Source organism: Chanodichthys erythropterus, chromosome 16, assembly GCF_024489055.1.
Source record: "Chanodichthys erythropterus isolate Z2021 chromosome 16, ASM2448905v1, whole genome shotgun sequence".
Classification (NCBI taxonomy): Eukaryota; Metazoa; Chordata; class Actinopteri; order Cypriniformes; family Xenocyprididae; genus Chanodichthys; species Chanodichthys erythropterus.
Window position 1 is genome coordinate 29,134,483 of NC_090236.1, and position 21,821 is coordinate 29,156,303.

The 21,821-nt window shown below is 40.3% G+C and overlaps 1 protein-coding gene across 1 annotated transcript in view; it reads left to right on the forward strand.

Annotated features, from left to right (window-relative positions):
• zswim5 (zinc finger, SWIM-type containing 5) overlaps window positions 1-21,821 on the forward strand; it is a 47,452-nt gene that overhangs the window by 21,839 nt on the left and 3,792 nt on the right. The window contains exons 2-13 of the mRNA XM_067363133.1: window positions 9,457-9,813; window positions 12,176-12,324; window positions 12,910-13,060; window positions 14,246-14,422; window positions 14,514-14,690; window positions 15,930-16,076; window positions 16,298-16,435; window positions 18,191-18,448; window positions 19,075-19,210; window positions 20,313-20,470; window positions 20,568-20,731; window positions 21,564-21,645. Coding sequence (XP_067219234.1) covers window positions 9,457-9,813; window positions 12,176-12,324; window positions 12,910-13,060; window positions 14,246-14,422; window positions 14,514-14,690; window positions 15,930-16,076; window positions 16,298-16,435; window positions 18,191-18,448; window positions 19,075-19,210; window positions 20,313-20,470; window positions 20,568-20,731; window positions 21,564-21,645 — 2,094 coding nt within the window. The remainder of the gene's footprint in view (window positions 1-9,456; window positions 9,814-12,175; window positions 12,325-12,909; window positions 13,061-14,245; window positions 14,423-14,513; window positions 14,691-15,929; window positions 16,077-16,297; window positions 16,436-18,190; window positions 18,449-19,074; window positions 19,211-20,312; window positions 20,471-20,567; window positions 20,732-21,563; window positions 21,646-21,821) is intronic.

Genomic DNA, 21,821 nt, shown 5'->3' on the forward strand with positions numbered 1-21,821 from the left:
ACTTCTGAAGAGACCACAAGTACCTTATTTGCCAGCTTTGTCACAGAGACCTTCCTCTGGTCGCCCTCTTCAACAGGGACATAGGGCGATTTATGAATATTCATGCTGCTGTCCTTGGTTACTAAAAGCAGTGCTTAAATCTACATAATTTGTGTTTAAGTGCCTTTCAGATGGCCTTTTCCTTTTTTGACACTCTCAAGAAAAGGAGCCATACTTAGTAATCAAGCTGCCATTGTAGGAAGGATCCTAACAGTCGAAAAGCTAGTCAGATGTTCTAGCTAAAAGCAGCCAAAGGCTGTTTTTAAAATCAGTTGTGTCAGTGTCCAGTCTCATAAAGCCTGAATGAAGCACAATTGTGCATTGTCAAAGCTTTAGAGAAAATACAAAGGCGTTGAGGTCCTTAGCTTCTTGTAAGAAAAACTGATCTTAAGATTTATCATCTGTATACATTTGTTTGTCTACATTGATTAAAATACCATGTATTTAACCTTATTCTGACCATTTGTGTCTCTCCTGGCTTGCCGTAGAAAGGTTGGTTCATTGGTGAGCTGCTTTTTTGAGAGCTTCAGGGCTGTTTTAATGAATGGGGATCTGGCAATGGGCCTTTTCTTTGTACGTAGAGCTCAGCTAAAGTGTATTGTGTTGTATTGTTTACAGAGCATTTCCTATTATTCTGTATGCGAGCACATGTGAATGTCAATGAAATCCTTTAAACAGCCCAGTCTGAAATAAGCTGTTTTACTTATTTGAGCTGATATTTTTTCCTAAATGAGAGGGATTTTGGGAGGCAGTCCATTTGAGCAGTGCAAGAATCAGCAGCCTCTGTCTTGCTTTTCATTTTTTTTTTTTTTTTTTATGTTTCTGTATAATTGCATCTGAACTGAACTAATCAGTTTAATGTGGTTTAATCAGTCACTATATTGAAATTAATGCTGTAGTAGCAGCTCTGTCTTGCTCAACGGACTTTATTAAATTAAATAATTCAATGAAACTTTATTTAAATATAAATTGATTAAACATTAATATATTTTTTGTTTATTATTATTATTATTATTATTATTATTCTTGATAATACTTTTCTCATCTGAGATATTTCATTCTTTTCACCTAATGTTCATCATTTGTCCCCAAACTGGGAAAACTATCATCACAATGCACAAGGGGCAACCATTCTGCACTTACAATAGGACATTGTCTCGCTTTGAGAGAAGACCATCACACTCCAGGCCTCTTGGGTGCTTGAGTTTGTGCTGGCAGCAGTGTCCCTGCTCTACATTCCTCTATCTCCTATCTGTCCGTTCCTGTCCTCCTCCTCTCCTGTTCGTCTGGGCCTCTGATCTCCCAGCAGCAGTGGTCGCACAGGACCCTGCTTCCAAGCTGACGCCTGCTAACCACTGCTGGCTTTTTGTGGGCAACAATGGCAGGCCAGGCCGCAGCCTGAGGCCTAGACAGACCCGTCGACAACAAAGGGGGCCTGTGAATCGGAGGCCCAGTGGGCAGCCGGTGCAGGGGGAATAAAGCAGGTCAGGGCCAGATTAAGAGTGCTGAGGGGAACACAGCACAGGCCTAACGGGTGCATGCCAGCTCAAAAGGCACTCCTGAGAGAGATTGAGGGAGGGAGGCCACAGACAATGGGGAGTTTGAGGAGGGGTGGGGGGGTAGTTGGAGGAGGAGCGTTTGTAATTAGAGATGCCGCCATTGCTGCCTCAGCTGATTCCTTAGCTGTGCACACCTTCAGGGTCTCATCAACGTAATGCATGCAAAAGCTAAGCTGGAAGGGCTTGTTGGGAACGATTCCTTTGTGTTTGCACTCCCCCTCTTGTTTTTTTGTCCTTGTCCATATGCTTAGCTTGGTTTGATGAGCATTTTCTGCAGGAAATCATAAGGAGGGGCTGATTGGATGCATTGTTTTAGCACTATTTAATGGAAAACGCAAAGATAATATGGTTTGGCCTTCTCTGCACAATTAAGGCATCTTTATTACCTCTTTTTTTATATAATTAATTTGGTTAGTATTATATGTATGTAGTTACTACACTTGTTGTTCATTCAGGGAGAAGAAAATGAATTTTAGAGAATAAAAGCACTATATATCTTAAGAATATATTATTTTTCAGGAATGTTTACTGGTTGCTTGTTTTTCTGTCTTCTCAAATGAGAGACAATCATCTCATACTGTATATTAAATGAGATGTTGCACTAAATGGTCCCACAGTGTCTGTGCAAGCTTGGGAAAACATTCTTTATTAATATGCTAAACTGCTAAACTTTTTTTTTTCCTTTCAGTCTCTGAAATTTCAGTGCATCCCTGGTTTATGAGAGAGAGAGGGAGGGAGGGAAGAAAGAATAGTTTAGTTTAGAAGGCAGCAGGGGAGGAAGGAAATGCAGGCGATGTGTTGCTGCTGGGACAAGCCCAGAGTACATATTGACATTTTCTTACCTTGTAGATGAAAACACAAAGCACACAACAGATGTGAGCCTATTGGTCCTCAGAAGTTTTTCCCCCGTCTTTTATCTGATACTGGTTTTACAGCTGCAGGGCAAACTGAAGTCATACCTCCTCGTAGGAAACGGTTAAAGATGGAATGCTGTGGGAGAGCAGAAAAGAGACTTGATGCTGTGAGGCCCACACGAGTTATGCGCAAAGCCGTTTTCCTCAGTCAATCGGTTTTCTTTCCTTTTCTCGTATTGATTGGGCTTTTTTTTTTTTTTTTTGTGAATGGATGAGTCATGAAATATAAGCTTCTTAAAGCATTATCTTTCAGTGCAGGCTATGCTTCTAGTGTGAACAGAGCTCAAAGGAGCCATTGTGTCCTGCAGACTGCTGCTTGTCAATTGCAGGCCAGCAGATGGTTTGTACATGTTCGCATATTAAACGCAACCAAGTCTGCATTTAGGGAGATGGCCAAAGTGCCAGAAAAACATCTTGGAGGGCACATGCTGATGCACAAGGGCTGATGGTGGTTTGGCTGTTCACAAACAATCCATCAGTGATCAGGGAATGTGCAGGCTGGTGACCTTTCCTAGCTGTCAGATTGTCTTATGCATGCAGACTGCCCACAAAACAATACCAAAACTCAGATTTCTATTCAGGCACAGTGTCTGGATGGCTTGATACTGACTGTAGTTTAATAATATGGCTTATTTTGCACGAGACAAGCATTGTTTGATCATCTTTTCAATCCAGCTAGCAAATGAAAATGGAACGCGTTGTGTATGAGATTTGTTCTTTTGTGTGTCACGTGTTTGCAAAGCATGTTTGCTTTCTTTATATCATGTGCACAAAGACAAGAACGGCTCAAGAATTACAATCCAGAATGCTCTGCGTACCACACACTGCTTTGGAGAAGGATGCTTTCCCTATTGAGCAAGCGAATGGAAACGTATGCATATTCAGTTAGCTTTTTAGATGCAATAGAAGAAAACCTTGAACAGAAATACAATGAAAGGATATCCCCCGCCTCTATTTCCACACTGCACGGTTTCACTTCAAGTGCATCTGCTTTTATCTCAAGCAGGACATCTGGTTGCACTCACGGCCTGTCCAAAAGTGCGATTCATCTCCTCCTTTTCGCCCTGTACGCCTTCAAATTCATCCGCCTCTCCGGCTTGTTTTCAGCCTTCGCTAGGTGAATTATCCGAGAATAAAGGCTCTTCAGCCGGTGCTAGTTTGCATCAGATGCTAAATTGTTGGTTTTGAACTACCCGGCCCTGTATGATTAGCCCAGCTTTAATTTCCCCCTTCACTTCACGCACAATGCGCACGGCTCAGGCTAATGGCGACCGCATGCTCCTCTCCGGGTCTTATCTGCGATTTCCATGGACGTCAAACCTGCTGCTCACCGCTAGCTCACTGAAAGAGATGCTGATTGAGCCCTGAGCAGCCCTTTCTTGAGGTTCACAATTCGGTGGATCAGAAATCAATTATGTGTGATCGTGACAAATGACTCGGGGGGGCTGCTGTTTGAGGGACATCACAAATGAATCAATCAAGCCTTTATCAGAGCAGATAGAAACTCCTGTGCACAATCTGAATGTGTGTGCCTGTGCATATGCATGTCTGTTGTGTAGAGATATATGGGTGGGGGGAGCTGGGATGCTGATGCGGTGTTAACCATATTGCTGCTGGGACAGATGGAAGATGGAAACGAGGGGAGGGGAAGAGCGGGAGGGGGGGGGGAGCTCTCGTGCATGCGGCGTTGGCCCAGTGCCTGCCGTACAGGACCCCGTTTGGCCTCCATGGCTGATTAGAGGTTAATGGTTTAAGAGTGTGTGGGGACGATGTTGTGATTGGCTGAGAGGTTCTCGAGTGGGCGTGTCCGAGGGGGTGGCAGATGGCGCGGATAGAGTGAGGCTGCGAGTAAATGAATGAAAGAGGGGGGACTCCTCTCCTGTTCCCTGATCAGTGACCATCGCAGTGGCATGAGCTCCCCCTATTTGCCTTCCTCCCCAACAGATGGCCAGTGGCTCAGAGCTCAGTGGCTAAAATGACTCCGAAAGCCCCGGCTGGATGAGCGTGTATTAGCGGGCATCGTCAGCGGATTAATTATGACTGTTACACATACACAGAGAATTGTAACGTGGCCCTGTGACTCTGTTGTCACAATGTTAACGCAAAGCTTGGCGGCGAGATTAGAGTCGGTCCAAGAGCGGTACGTTTACTGGGAGAAAATGGTTTCATGTCATATGGACGGTGACTCAAGCACACATTCATTCACTCCATATTTTAGTTTCTCAATGTGTAAGGACATCTATTTGAAGTTACTTTTGTAGAGTTTTGTTTGCATCTCATGTGTGGGGAAAGGAAACACATCTGTTTTTAGCACTTTGCTGCCGTTGGAATTTGGTTTGGTGTTCTAGTTTCTTCTACTTTGGCATGTGCTTATGTCACTCGGTTTCCTTTGCTGCCAATTTAAAGTACACATCAGTAAGAGTTTGGTAATTTTTCATCATTGTGATTTATGCTATTCTGTTTTTGTTATTTAAAATGGTCTTTGGTCCTTATATGGCTTAAAAAACATACACTAATGCTTTTTCCATTTTTCCTGGCCTAAAGTCCTGTTAACACCATAGATGTATACTAGGCCTGGAACAATGCATTGATTACAAAATATGTCAATTTTCATGGAATGCATTGACGCTTCGCACAGTTTACGTTCATTCCTACTCCCATCATGTATCACACAAAACAAATTTCTTGAACAGATGCTAATGGCTAGTATAGCAGTGCTGCTTAATACAGTTGTATTCATACAGAGTTTTGTTTTTTTGCGAGCATGGCAACCACATTTTATAACCAAACTGACACCTGCACATTTTCAGGACTTATAACCGCATTCTCAACAAGCCCACACTAAATGAACAGACCCGCAATGGACAATTGGTTGTCTGCTATGTCATATAATGTGAGAGCCACACTGAACTGTAATCATGACCGCAAACTGTGAATTGCATCATGAGCTACAGTGGGTGTGAGCTGTGAGGCATGAGTACTTTCTGCACTTGGTTACAAAGCATATAGCATTTTAAGCATTTTAAAATATCTGATGGATGAGCTCAGTCCTCGTTTATTTAATAGCCCGCTGTCAATTGTGAAAACTTAGCAGGGTTATGAATATCGCCATTTTTGATTTTTGAAATCCCTTTCAGGATGATTTTTTTTCCAGCTAATGAATGATAAAAACATTGACAGCCAAACAGAATCCACTCGACTTAGAGTTTGAGCATTTAAAGCAGCAGATTACATAACTGCAGTACACACTTATAATAACCAGAACGTTACTGTGCATTGGTGTGGATGCTAATATAGTTATTGTTATAGTTACTATTCTTGGTGTAAATGGGCCTTAAACCTTGTGTACAGTTTAGCAGGCCTCTGAAAAATGCCTGGTGTGGACACAGCAGACACACTCAAGAGTTTCTTTGTGTGGTCAGAATGACTGATATTAACAACAGCAGTGTCATTATTTCTTCTAGATGATGTTGCATGGCTCATTTTGACTGATACCAACACTCCATCTGTTTATGACATTCACCCTCGCTCCATTTTCCCAGCAGAGTTCATCTTTCTCTCTCTGTCTGTCCTCTTCCTCTCAGGTAGCAAATGATCGAAAGGCCTCTGAAGATGGGGTGGGGGGAGGGGGAGGGGGATCTATGCTCACGCCGTGATGGAGGTTAGCCAGAAAAGAGCAGTTGTGGAGGGGTTGGTGGTGCAGCATTCAGTGCTGAGCAACAAAAGGCCTGGTGGAGAGGGTGGGGAGAGCCAGCGATATGAGAGAGAATAAAAAGACAAGGAGGGCTCTTCAAGTCCATCAGTAGCAGATGCGTGCTCTCTCCAATGCCACCCCTGTCTCATGAGCCTATAGGCTCTTCTGTTCCTCTGTAACCCCACCGATGGACCATGCCATAGATGACCGTCACAGCCGATCTTAACATGCGTTGCTCAGAAATCCACCGTTTTTAATTTACAGTTTGTAATAGTGGTGCTTAGTAAGATTATTATTATTATTATTAATAATAATAATAATAATAATAATAATAATAATAATATTATTATTATTATTATTATTATTATTATTATTATTATTATTATTATTATTTTATTATTATTATTTTATTATTATTATTATTATTATTATTATTATTTTATTATTATTATTATTTTATTATTATTATTATTTTATTATTATTATTTTATTATTATTATTATTATTTTATTATTATTATTTTTATTATTAATCACAATCACAATCACAATCATAATCATCTTGAACAAACTTGAACAAACCCCTAAACTTCATTTTTACATTGCAGTAAGTCTCATTTGCACTGTTGGCATGAATGATAACTAAAATCATGTGGCTTGTTGACATGGGCTGTATTTTCTTTTTTTTTTTTAAGCAAATGGACTAACAATTTTTGCCCAGAAAACAGTAAAGCTGAGAATTTTGCATGGCAAAATGAGAAAAAAAAAATTCCATGGACTTTCATTGAAGTATCACAGTTTCTTTGGACCAGTACTACTCTAGCAATCATCAAAAATACCTTAGTAAAAAAAATTTTTTTTTTTTTTTTTTGGATACTTATTGATTTGATAATGGAGTAGGGACAGGAAATTATAGGGAAAAGATGGAGTGAATGGTACTGCAAAATGTTATTATTTGCATTTCAACTCTATTTTATATTTCCCTGTTGCTCTGTCTCTACTCTGAAAAAAATAAAAGCTCAGAGTCTTCCCTCTGCAAGAGCCTATTCTGTATCTGATAAAGGATGATGCATAGGACGAGTGGACTCGGACAGCACAGGATAGTACACTGACTCATCCTAAAAGCAGCTGGGAAATGTACTTATTTAAGCCACCATTCCCCCTAAACATTATCATTGTAAGGAGGGTCAGTCGGCTGCTTTTGATACAGTGTGGGATGTGTCCTTCATGTGACTAATGCTGTTTAGTCTCAACTGTGGATTTTTACTATCCAAGATAATGCATTATCTGATAATGCAAAGGTTTGCATGAAGGCACCCTCATTACCTGGGGCATTTTTCAAATGTAAAACAATTCAGTCTTTGCATACGTTGTGGTAGGCAAGATGATCCATTGTTTGCCTTGCAAACATGCATTGGGCCTTACACAACTTTTTTTTTTTTTTTACTGTTTAAAAAAAATAAATAATTAAAAACTGGTCGTAAAACCCCTTGATACTTCACATTTTGCAAAAAAATATCTGTCTTATAGTACACTCGCAGTCGATGCCGTAATGCTGCGCTCGCTCTGTAAAGAAGAGTCCGTAGCAGCATGGCAAAAACGCACAGTTTGATCAGTCTTGCCGTAGTCCTTAAAAGAAAAAGAACCCTATAAATGCACTCCTTTCTCACACACTCCTGTGGATCTTTGTTTCTCTAACCAAATTCACTTTGAACTTGTATTGTGCCAAAAGTAATTTGCAACACATAGGGGCACTCCCTCTCCTTTTCTGTTTTTTATCAAAATGAAAACAGACATCACCATAAACTTCCCTTAATCAGATGGCTCTGTTGTGTTGGCTGTGCCTGAAAGGGTTTGGCAGTAAATTGGACGTCGGATTTCTTTTCTCCAAAATCTCGGGGCTGAGGAGGGGGCCAACTTCTCAGAAGAACTCGTCTGAAAAAGCCTTTTGTGGGATTTGGCAAGGGAACAGCCGGCTTTGCTCATGCTTATTAGGCACCCCTGTCACACCAGCCGAACCCTAGAATTAATTGTGGTGTGTGGGGTTGTCTGTCTCCCTGCACATGTATGTGGGCACATGTAGAGACACCTTCTAGCTCTGGTACAGTTTGTTCTGGTCACGGAGGCTTTATTTGTCAGCTGGACACATTTCTGGGCATATGGGGTGGTAACAAATAAGACTTGCTCTGCCTGTTCCTTTCGACAGCCTGTTCCTTGAATCATTTCAGCTGTTGACTCTGCAAGGATACATGGGTTCCTGATTCTGTTACTTGTAAGCTTACATAATGATTTGAGATTCAAATGATCTCTGTGAACCCATGTAGTTCCTGTGCATTATGATGAACGGATCCATGCAAAGGTTTAGAGTGATACAGTAGTAATTCTAGTCCCCCGACCCCCTTCCTTTGGCTTCCGTCATTTATAATTTATCAGTCAAAGTGAAGAACGAGCCCTCCTATTGGTCACAAAGACAAGCATACAGTCTTACTTTTTTTTTTCTTTTTTTTTTTTCTTTCTTTTTTTTTTTTCTGTTTCCTCAAAGTCTTCAGTGAGGTTTTGTTGCATTGTTTCTTTAGGATGTTGCAGAAACTGGAAATAAAGCAACCTCTTTCCAAATTTTAAATATTATAATCATCTGGTGTCTCCAAACATGCTTTAGTATCTTCAGGTATTCTGGAGATTGAGTAAAATGTTTTGGTTTTAATGGACTTTTTGTGCAGCCAATTTCCTATGGTGAAGGGAAGTGACATGTGAAGGCCAAGTATGGTCGCCCGGGGAGTGATTGGGTGGTTATGTGCCTTGCTCAAGAGCACCTCAGTCATTTCCTGCCGGTATTGAGAATCGAACCCACAACCTTCGGGTTACCAGTCTGACTCTCTAAACCAATTAGGCCATGACTGCCCTAGATCTCCTATAGGGTTCTATTGTTGCATGATCCTCTAGGATTTGGAGATAGGTTTCACTCCGTAATTGGATAACATCTTGCATGTCTTGTGGTTTGGTAACCACTAGTTACCAAACTAGTTTCTAGTACAGTCAAACAATCAGATACGTATTTGGTAGCAGCCTAATTTGTCTTTAGGCATTGCTGGTTACCAATCTTGACTTACAGCCTCCAGATCCATTTACCTTCACACAGTTAGCTTGAGAATTGTGTTTAGAACCAATGAAAGACAAAAGTCAATGCTATTTGAGTTGCATCAAATGTCATTGTTAACTTGAACGTTTTCTCTCTGTCTCTTTCTATCCAGGGTTTCACCTCAGTGGCACAGTCACAGAGCCAGCCACGCAATCCGAGCCAGAGACGACACACAAGGTGGCCATCAGCTTCGACCGCTGTAAGATCACATCGGTGACATGTGGCTGCGGCAACCGCGACATTTTCTATTGCGCACACGTGGTGGCGCTGTCCTTGTATCGCATCCGCAAACCCGAGCAAGTCAAACTGCGGCTGCCCATCTCAGAGACACTCTTCCAGATGAACAGAGACCAGCTGCAAAAGCTGGTGCAGTACCTTATCACGGCTCACCACACAGAAGTGCTGCCCACCGCACAAAAACTGGCAGATGAAATCCTGTCCTCCAACTCTGAGATCAACCAAGTACATGGTGAGCAGCACAAATGAAGGGTTGTAATGGTCACATGACCAAAATTCCTTTTCCACAGCCAAATGTTCCATAGAATTGTAAAGAAAAAAAGGCAGGCTTAGATCTAGGGCTGGGCGATAAAACTAAAACTATAACAATAATTATCGCAATATAATTTTCCTTGATACAGTTATAAAATGCTTTGATAAATATTTATGTGCTAAAAGCGAAACAAAGCAGCGCTACTTGTTTGAACCGCACCACACGGACCATTTTTCCGCTCTACTCAAATGGCAGTGCAGCTCGAGCTTACTAGAGCAGATGCATTTACTCTTCAGATAGTCTGTCCGTTCCTGAACTGCACCATGGTATTGTGGCAGAAATGTGGTATATTCATATCAAATTTTATTATATTACTAATATAAACATGTATTAAAGGAGTAAGAGAATATAACTGCAGTATTTTTTGTTATTAAGCTATAGCATTTGTATTTCTAATAAATGTATTTAGGCTACTGTTTTTTTCATTCTAACTCAACTTTTACCCTATGAGATTTCCGTTAATTAATGTAAATTCACATCTGCATACCAACTTAAGCTTCTGCTTCTATCAACCCAAGCTTCTATGAAATGTGTAATTATAAGAGACAAAATGCATAATATTATTAATATTGCAGCCTGCACTGAAAACTGTGCCGAAGATATGTGTTATCATATTCAGGCAACACAAATGATCACCTGTTAGAACATGTGGAAACTACGAAATTAATTTTTTCTATTAAGATATTTCTTTTGTTAGGGAAAAAAAAAACTGAAAAAGGATTTTACTTAAGGTTAATATGCATATTTTGATGTAAAAATATTTGATTACAAATATCAGATTTGTTCACCTGTTTTGTCATATTCTGACATTTCTAAAGAGTACTTTAAAACCACAGTTAAATGCCTGGTTTCTACATCTTTTACTCAGGAGCAAAAATCTGCTTTTAAATTTGAAAGAAATTTTGACGTTTATCGATATCGACTGATATGAGAAATTTTATCATGCAAAATTTTTTTTTGGCCATATTGCCCAGCCCTGCTTACTTACCTGTTTTAAAGCTTTACTCAACACACTATGCAAAAATAAATTCCATCTCTTCCTGATCATTTGTCCAAGGAGCCTCTGAGACCAGGAAGTCCATCCTCCTGCCCTCTAACCTTGTTTTGAATAGGAATCAAGGGGTCAGGCAGAAGCCCCTTATCAATGTTTAATCAGTGGCTATGCGTTGAATCCGGAATGTGCAGAATGTGTTAACCTGCCAAGATGCTGGATCAAAAGTGCAAAAGGACACCTACGCTAGAGTCCTGCTTATACAAGGACACAGCACCTTCTGTTTATAGCAGTTTGCACCTCACTAGCCCATTGCAGCCATTATAAAGCCATTAAGTACACTAATAATTTACTATTATTCTGAACAGGGTTGCAGCCTACCACAATCTGAAGCATTACAACAAGCTCTCTTATTTCAAAGCACTTTACATGTGGCACAGCTGGCTCAATAGATATCCTGTACATTTAGATACACTCATAGTATATAACACCAATGCTTATGTCACACAATGATGGTAATCTACTGTATGTAAGTTATTATTGCTCCCCTAAGTCCACCCAAGCCTTTTAAGAGCTAATCTCTAACTCAGGATGGATCTTCTTATCATATAACACATGCCAAGGACAGGGAAACGTGCAAGCAATGCAGAATCAAGTGTTCCGCTTCCGTATATAGCATTTATATGTGTTTAATACCCATAGGGGCACCCAAAGGGGGCCAATAGGCAGATCAACTCTCTGTGCAGTCTGTATATGAAGCAGCTTCATGGTGTCTTTAAGTGGAATTCAATAGGGCTGAATGTGCTTATATGTTTTGTTCTGGAATGGAGGGTGTGGGCGGGGGTGTTGTAAATCTAAAGTGCATCGACATATTGGAAATACAGTAAGACCTTCCTCAGATAAAGTGATTGCCTCTAATGCATTTTGCTTTTCTTTTTTTTTTTTTCCTCTTTTTTTTTCACAGTGGCAATGGGAAGCAGTCTTTTAAGAATCAAACCGCAATAGCTATGATTTGATTCACCTTGGTGGTGTTATTAGTTTGTAATGGTAAAAAAAAACAAAACATGGATATTCTGCCAAAAGGAAGTGATATTGATTTCGGTTTTGGTTTAGAGTATGCAGGCTCAGGAACTGCTGTTTTTCAAAGTGTTAATGTGTACAAGCAAATTTTTCTGTCAATTGTTGAATTGCATAAGCTTGTAACCCAAGCCTCCACTCTATTTTTCTACTGATATATGATATGTTATTGCTGAAAATATCCAAAATTAACCGGGTATATTTCTCTCCCAGGGGCCCCCGATCCCACAGCAGGGGCCAGTATTGATGATGAGAACTGCTGGCACCTGGATGAGGAGCAAGTGAGGGAACAAGTCAAGCAGTTCCTCTCTCAGGGAGGATACTATGGCTCAGGCAAGCAGCTCAACTCCATGTTTGCCAAGGTGAGACGCTCTTGCTTTGTGTGTGTGTGTGTGTGTGTGTGTGTGTGTGTGTGTGTGTGTGTGTGTGTGTGTGTGTGTGTGTGTGTGTGTGTGTGTGTGTGTGTGTGTGTGTGTGTGTGTGTGTGTGTGTGTGTGTGTGTGTGTGTGTGTGTGTGAGAGAGAGAAATGCTCCATGCGAAAGGTACTATTATGGTGAATTATGGGCCCATGAAATCCTAGGAGGCCCATTTAAATCAATGTATTTTAATTAAATGTCAAGCTGCCTCTTATTTTCAATAGCCAATGCAGTTCATTGCTTTACCTGTCTGCTATCTGAATATTTAAAGAACTGCACTTCAATTTTTGATATTGATGCTGAATATAGTGCTGAAACACAAGCATTCTGAAGTCATAGTCCTTTCAGCTAAAACACTGCTGTATGTATGTAATATAATTTATATATATATAAATAGCCTTGCTATTGGTATATATATATATATATATATTTCAGCTAAAAGTGGCTGATGTATATATATTAGATACAGATGTGTATTAGTCCTATACTTAATGCATGAGATTAAACAAATATTTTTGTTTGTTGTGCAGGTGAGGGAAATGCTTAGGATGCGTGACTCAAACGGGGCACGGATGCTAACGCTCATCACGGAGCAGTTCATGGCTGACCCACGTCTATCTCTATGGCGCCAACAGGGCACAGGAATGACCGACAAATGCCGACAACTCTGGGACGAGCTGGGTGAGTTTTGTCTGCTTAACTCGCTCATTCTAGATCATAATCTTTGCTTGTCCTGGAACAACATTCTTGTCAACCAGTCAAAAATTACCATTGATTTTAGGATGGTTAATGCTTAGGATTAGTTATAAGGTTTGGCCTGTGGCTGTTTAATAGGATGTGGTTCCTTTATCAACAATGTATGTTGGTTCCGGAAGGTGTCCTATTAGGCTAAATCATGTATTTCTGAGCTACATAGCACAGCATGCAAAAGAACAGTTTTGCATTTAAGCACTAACATACATCCTCATCCCTCTTCTGTAGTTCTACAGAATTGAATCTTAATCATTATTACTTAGACTTCTGCACCTTGGTTCAATAGCCTTAAGCACATTTGTGCATGTGCACTGTCTGACCTGCAGCAGTTCAGTCAAGGCAAGTGGATCATAGCACAACTGACTTAGTCTGCGGCGCATGCAGAGGACTGGCTGCCCTCCTCTATCGGGATGGCATGAAAGGGCCAGGATCAATGAGCTTTAAAGCTGCCTCCTATTGATCGGGCCATTTAAAGAGGTTGATGAGAGCACATCCTGAAGAGGCTCATTTGAGAGCTGCATCTCTGCCTTCCTCTTCCTCCAAAACGGTTGTAGCTGTAAACAAGACGCACCTGCCGGGATGACTGTGCATTCTGATTTTCAAGAGCAACCACAATATGACTGGAGTATCTAATAAATGTCCAAGACAGTTCTGTGTTTCAGTTGACAGTCGTGCTGATTGGCCCGGGCACAACAATTCGGCCAATAAGAGCTGCGTGTACATGACAGCAGTGGAAAAAGATGCAGACCAGCCATCTGTTACCTAGATACAAAAAGGCATTGCACAACCCCACCAGTTAAATGAGCCCACCAGACAACCCTACACATGCCAAATTTCATACGATCCCTAGTGCCAGTATTTGACGTTTATGCGCTAGAGCGTCTTTCATTAAATGCGCTGATTTTCCATTTCACATTAAGTAACAAATCAAAAGCTGCATTCAAGACTAAACTGGTTTAAGTAGTGCATAAAATGGGAAAAGTGACAACCTAAAATTCAATACCACCTCTTTTTCTGTTTATCTTTTTATGCTCATTTTACCTTTTTTAGTTTCTCACTCTTTTGTAAGCCACACTTCAGTTATAAAGACGTCTGTGCACTGTGGGTTTGCAGGTGCGCTGTGGGTGTGTATCGTGCTGAACCCGCACTGTAAGAGCGAAGAGAAGAGCGGCTGGCTGAGACAGCTGAAAAAATGGGGAGACATGGACATCTGCCCTCTAGAGGATGGCAATTATGGAAGCGAACTGCCCAACATCACCAATGCTCTGCCACAGAGCAACCTGGCTCAGGGTTAGCTTCCCTTCAGTTGATCCAAACTTTGGTTATCCACTTATCTCGATGTCTGTCTGTTGCTCACATAACCGTATTTTACTCTGTGTAGACTCACTGGCTCGGCCTAGAAGAACTGTGTTCACAAGAGCAATGGAGGCATGTGACCTGCACTGGCAGGATAGTCACTTGCAGAGAATTATCAGTAGTGACTTCTACATGTCCCCAGCCTACCAGAGAGAGGGAGAGAGCCTACTATTCAACCCCCAGGGCCTGCCACTGTGGCTGGGTACGTATTTACATACATCTCAGCCATTTCAAGCTATGTTTGACCGTGTTGATTCTGTTCTGAGAAGTCAGTTTGGTGATCTCTAGTCGGTTAGTTTTTCCTAAATCACACTTTTTTGATCAAAGGCCCGTTCACACCAAGGACAATAACTATGAAATTTGAATAATTACTGTAATTTTATGTGAATAACAGCTATAATGAAAATTACACAGAAGGTCAATATTGTTGGAATCACTTTTCCAGCTGATGGACGATTATTTTTTATTTTATTTATTTATTTATTTTTTTTTACAGCTATTCAGAATCCACTCGTTCATTTAAAGCAGCAGATGTCAAACCTCATCATGCACTTATTATAAACAGAATGTTATTCTGCTTTTGTGTGGACATTAATATAGTCTTCGTTATAGTTAGTTCTTGTTCTTGGTGAGAAACAGAACTTAAAGGGGTAGTTCACCCAAAAATGAAAATTCTCCAATGATTTACTCGCCCTCAAACCATCCTATCTTCTTTCAGATGAACACAATCATCCAAGCTTTATAATAGTATTGAATGGGGTGTGTGTTTTGAAGCCCCCCAAAAATGCATCCATCCATCATAAATATAATCTATACAGCTCCAGGGGATTAATAAAAGCCTTCTGAAACGATTGTAAGAAAAATATCCATATTTAAAACTTTATAATCTAAGTACCGTAAACTGAGACGCCCTTCGCATTTTCCGCGTTCATCATTGCGCCATGCGTCAGGTCAGAGGTTACTCTTCTGCCACAAAGCTATGCATACGGCCATCTGCTGCAAGCTAATTATAGTTAATAAAGTTTTAAATATGGATATTTTTCTTACAAAAAAAAAAAAATCACTTCTCTTCAGAAGGCTTTTATTAACCCCCTGGAGCCATATGAATTATATTTATGATGGATGGATGCGTTTATTTGGGGCTTCAAAATGTGCCCCTCTCTTCACCGTTACTCCACATTATAAAGCTTGGGGGAGCAAATCTATTTTTAGATATATCTCAGATTGTGTTCATCTGAAAGAAAATAGTCATATACACCTAGGAAAGACCCTTTCTGCTATGTGTTGTAATCTGTCTGATTTCACTTCTGTATGATGCAAGAGCTTAAATAAGCAGCTTCCATTAAGTTTTGGACTGAAACATGTAATTTGAAATCTGAGAAACCGCTCCATCTGAGAGGAGCCCCACCATGTTTATACCATGTCATGTGACTTGTTCCAGATCACGTGCCTACAGCATGCGCCAGGGTGGATGCTCTGCGTTCCCATGGTTACCCCAGAGAAGCCTTGCGATTGGCTGTTGCCATAATCAACACCCTCCGGCTCCAACAGCAACGGCAATTAGACATATACAAACATCAGAAGAAAGGTAACACGCATTGATCTGATTTGCATAACGTATGGCCTTACTCAATTTACTCACAAAGGTTTATTTACTTTTTGATAATGACCATTTCAATATGTATTTGTTGACACATCAAAAGAAAGCTGGTAGAGTTTATGTCAGTGCTGGAGTAATAATAGTAATTTAAGCATTGATATTTTGTTTATGTTCCCAATACAAGTAAATATTTCTCATTCTGTCCTCAGAACTGCTGCAAAGGGGAATGACCAACACCACCAATCTGGAGGGCTGGGTGGGCCACCCCCTTGACCCCATTGGCTGCCTTTTCGCCACCCTCACGGAGACGTGTCGAGTTGAGGATGACAATACCATGGATACCGGAGGTACACGATTATAGGCCGTCATTGGGCTCTGTCCTTTTACAATTCGCCGAGATGCCTTGGGCATTATTCGGTTCCTCGCTCAGCAACTGGCCTATGTCTTTGAGAGCTTCATTCAGTCTGCTGGAACCCCATCTCCTCGCTCTTTACAATTGCCCTCCTTTTCTGTGCAGTGTTAAGGGGTGCTATTGTATCAGAAAGGTCATTCTACCCACTCAGTGGTGTAAAACGTATAAAATCAATCAGCATTTGCATTCCATACATCCCTCCCAGCTCAGGCCAATGGAAAGTGTCGACCATTGTATTCCTGTAATGAGGAACCCACAGAGAGGCATTGTGTCCCTGAATAATACTGGCAAATGGTACTGTGACTTGGAAGAGTTTGTGCATATCTGTGCGCTTGTCCCGTTGTAGTGCTCTCTCTTTGGCCACAGTGCTGTAGCGGTTGTGTTGGGGTCTCTTTGGGCATGTTGTGCATTGCACTGCATGTTTGTATATGTGCTAGAGAGCATAGCTCTTTGTTTGACTCTGTTGCACAGTTGGAAACATCTGGCATGTGCTGGGATGGGGGCGGACTCTCGGTTTTAACCAATCAGAATGTCCGAAGGTCAGGATCTTAGCTTAGCAGGAATAGCAACAGCAGCTGCAGCGTCGGCCACAGCAGTCTGGGAAGTCAAAACAGTGCTTTCTCTAGCCCTTCTACTTTAATTTACTTAGGCAATTTACTGTACACCAAAACCAAATCTGGATAGAACACCATAGCTTGGTTAAGTTGTTTTGAATAGGTTTTTTATTATGATTGTGAGATGCCAGTAGAGATCTTGTTTTACATTGTAGCCAGATGATGGTGAACCCATTGATCCCTGTCCACTGCCTACTGTACAAACAGGATTGACCAACAGGATCATTTGCAAGGGGGATTTAGGCGAGCTGGTGTTGAGGGTCTAAAATCTTACCAAACAGATGGTGTTTTTTTCTCAGCTTTCATGCAGACATCCTCAGACATTGATATAGATGCTTTAGTTTGTGGTGTTATAAGTTTGGGGTCAGTAACATTTTTTTGTTGTTACTTTTATTCAGCAGCAAGGATGCATTAAATTGATGAAAAGTGATGCTTTTACATTTACAAAAATGTTCCGTTTTAAATAAATGTTGTTCTTTTGAACTTTTTATTCATCATAGAATCCTGAAAAAAATGGATTGTTTTTTGAGCAGCAAATCAGCATATTAGAATGTTTTCTAAAAGATCATGTGACATTGAAGACTGGAGTAATGACTGATAAAAATCAGCTTTGCCATCACAGGAATAAATTACATTTTAAAATATTAAAATAGAAAACATTATTTTAACTTGTAATAATATTTCACAATATTACACTTTTCACTATTAATCAAATAAATGCAGCCTTAATTAAAAACACCAAACCTGGTGACACCAAACTTTTGAATGGTTGTGTGTGTGTGTGTGTGTATATATATATATATATATATATATATATATATATATATATATATATATATATATATATATATATATATATATATATATATATATATATATATATATATATATATATATATATATATATATATATATATATATATATATATAATATTTGCTTTATTTTTAGCAATGCATTTTTATATATTTGCTAAAAATGATGTCCTTAATGAATTTATTTGTTTTTCTTAACAATAAGAACATTTGTAAAAAACTGTAAATTAACATTTAACAAACACCACTTTGTTTCCTAATAGATTCTGGTGAGCCCAAGCCTCCAGTGTACCAGCATGTGCCGGTGTGGGGATGTCCAGACGGAGGGGAGTCATACCTGGCACTGGCACTAGAGGTGGCGCTGATGGGTATGGGGCAGCAGCGGCTGATGCCCGAGGGCCTGTACGCCCAAGACAAGGTGTGTCGGAACGAGGAGCAGATTGTGGCCAAGCTGCAGGAGATGGTGCTGGATGACGTTTTGGTGCAGACACTCCGCAAACAAGCCATCCTCCTTTTAGAAGGTACAAACTTTCTTTGTTCTCAATATCACGTCTACTTTTCAACCTTTTGCTCTTGTCGTCACCCCATAGGCATCATCCTCCCTGTGTGGAGCTGTTTCCTCCCCTCACTGTTCTCTTGCTTTTCCCACAACCTTTTTCCCCCATGTGAATCTCTGTCTACTTTTATCTTTTCCTCCTCCCCATCTCTAGCTTGAATGTGTGTGTAAGAGAGAGAGTGTGCTATGCCTGTAAAAAGATCTGCAGGCTGGCCTCCGCAGTGTCCCCAACTCCCTTCCCCAAAACAGGCCACCCTGCATCTGAGCCTCCCACTGACATGCGGTGTAACCTTAGAGCAGACATCTGCGCTGCTACTAGGGAGGACAGACTCTGTCAAAGCCCATGAGGCCTTGCCGCCTGTTTGCCTTCTCATCGTCCTCCCCAGTCGTCCCAGCGATACGCTCCACTCAGATTTCTCTCTCACTTGCTCTGCATGCCCTCACTGACTCACCAGCCTCCTGTCCATCAAGCCTGACTCAACCCTGCAATCTGATATGATGGACAGCTCAGTTCTGATGTCCTCTCTCTCTCTCTCTCTCTCTCTCTCTCTCTCTCTCTCTCTCTCTCTCTCTCTCTCTCTGTATGTCCAGGTGGTCCCTTCAGTGGTCTGGGGGAGGTCATCCACAGGGAGAGCGTTCCCATGCACACATTTGCCAAGTACCTGTTCACCGCTCTCCTGCCGCACGACACAGACCTGGCGTACAAACTGGGCCTTCGTGCAATGAGGTGAGACTCTTTCTCTTCATTCAAAGGCCATGTGTATTAGTCTATTTATGCTAGTATCCTAAATGTTTAGAAAATTCAGTTTTTGCACATTTAAAATGAAGTCTGTCTTATGGGAAAACAGACCAAGAATATTGACACCCTACATTACAGATATTTGTCCAATCGTTTTGTCCAGTTGTCTGGGATGAGAATGTCCCTCCATTAAATAAACCAAAAAACTATATTTGCTATTTGGTGGTTTTTAAATAAGTCACCAAGGCTGCATTTATTTATTTTGAGAGGAGAAAAAGTAATATTGTGAAATTACAATAATTTTTTTTTCAATGTACTATAAAATGTAATTATTCCTTCATAACATTTAAACAGTGGTATATATTAAATCTGTAAAGAGAACTTGTTTATAAATGACACTTCCATACAGCAACTTGCCAAAGAATGTTGCACATTCGTCTTTTTCTTATGTTTTCAATGTGTTTTAAATGTATGCATTGTTTTCAGCTTTAATTATGACAGTTCCATAAATTAGATTGAATCTCTACATTGTGTGTGACTTACACTCTCTGGCTCCAGCCATATAAAACCTCTGTGGGACCTTATTACTGTACATCTGCACTGAGACATCATTATCTGAGTCTAGATCATCACAGTCCTCACTAATACACAATCAATAGCACTGCTCCCTCTGTGCACCTTCTGTGAGGCTGAGCTAGTGTGGTTTAATATGTTCACTCAGACAGGAGTAGCAGAGCATAAAGCTCTATTTCTAATCACTTGCATTCAGACAGAGCTAGCAGAAACCAAAGCCCTGGTATTTGTGGAAGTAGCACTCTGTATTCTGCAAATCATGTCTGAGTAGAAAGCTGCAGAAATCAGTGAATCACAACAGAAAATGATTGAAAAAAGGTTGTTGAGCTTATATATTGGTCTTCTTATAGGCTATGTGAATAACTAAAGTCTTATATGTGTGAATAATTAGTCATAGCACCAGGACAAATGACGATAATAATAATAAAAATAATCATTCAGATCATCGCAGGAGGGCTTTAGATCATCATGGGGGCTAAGCCTGTGAATAATCCCAGTATAATCATGTTTACTGCAGGCTTCCAGTGCTGGAGTCCACGGCTCCCTCAGGTGACGTAGGGCACCCTCACCATGGCATTTCCATAGTGCCTAGCAGATACCCACGCTGGTTCACATTGGGCCACCTGGAGTCTCAGCAGTGTGAACTTGCCTCCACCATGCTTACTGCCGCTAAGGGTGAGTGCTCATGACGAGTCACATGTGAGGTTCGCTGTAAACAAACTTTATGCGCTGTGCCAGTGTTTAGCTAAGAGAAGTCTGTTTTGTGTCTTAGGTGACATGTTGAGATTGCGGACTGTTTTGGAGGCCATTCAGAAGCACATCCACTCCTCTTCCCTCATCTTCAAATTGGCACAGGATGCCTTCAAGATCGCTACTCCTGCAGATAACCCTCCTGACATCACGCTGCTCAATGTGGCGCTGGAGCTTGGCCTCCAGGTAAATCATCCTTGCGTGATGTCTGGTTTGATTTTGTTCATTATTGAGTGCGTTACCATGCATGATCTTAGACTATTTATGCCAACAACATGTAAGGTCACCCTAAAACATTATTTTATTGGACATCTAATGAGCCCACAGTTTGTTTTTTTTGTTTTTTTGCCCTATTACCCTTTAGTTTCTCTCTGCATATAAAACGTTTTTGACCCTTTTCTGATGTTTACACGAAATCTAAACACATTTTTATGTAATTTATTTTTTTTTATTTTTTTTAAAGAAGTGTCTTATGCTCACCAAAGCTGCAAAAATACAGTTTGAAAGGAGGAGATTATTGTGAAATATTACAATTTATAATTACATTTTTAAATATATTAAAATGAAAAACTGTTATTTATTCCTGACATGGCAAAGCATCATATGATATTTCAGAAATAATTCTAATATGCTGATTTGCTGTTCAAGAAACATTTCTTACTATTATCAATGTTAAAAACAGTTTGTGGAAACATATTTTTTTTCAGGATTCTTCAATAAATATAAAGTTCAAAACATTTATTTGAAATAATAGAAGTCTTTTATAAGAATGTCTTTTACTGTCACTTTTGATCAATTCAATGTATCCTTGTTAAAGTATTAATTTCCTTTTTTTTTTTTTTTTTTTAAATTGTACTTACCCCAAGCTTTTGAACAGTAGCATAAAATAAGCTTTCTTTTATTGTCGGGTTTTATAAGATGTTGTTGTTTTTTCTGATTTCACTCACTATGTGTATTTGTTCCAGTATACTGTTCTGCATCTTTTGTGTGTCTAATGCAATATGACATTTCTCTGCAGGTGATGAGGATGACTCTTTCCACACTCAACTGGAGGCGGAGGGAGATGGTTCGCTGGCTAGTCACATGTGCTACTGAAGTCGGTATGTATCAAGCAAACTCTGATTTTGATGTGTTTTTCCCTGCCAGGTTTAAATAAACAATGATTTAATTCAAGACACTGACATGCATTGTACTAGTTTTGTCTTTTTAAAATGTCATGCAAATGCTTTATTCTGACTGCAGTCGTATCTGCCAGAATAAGAAGTATATTGTTGTT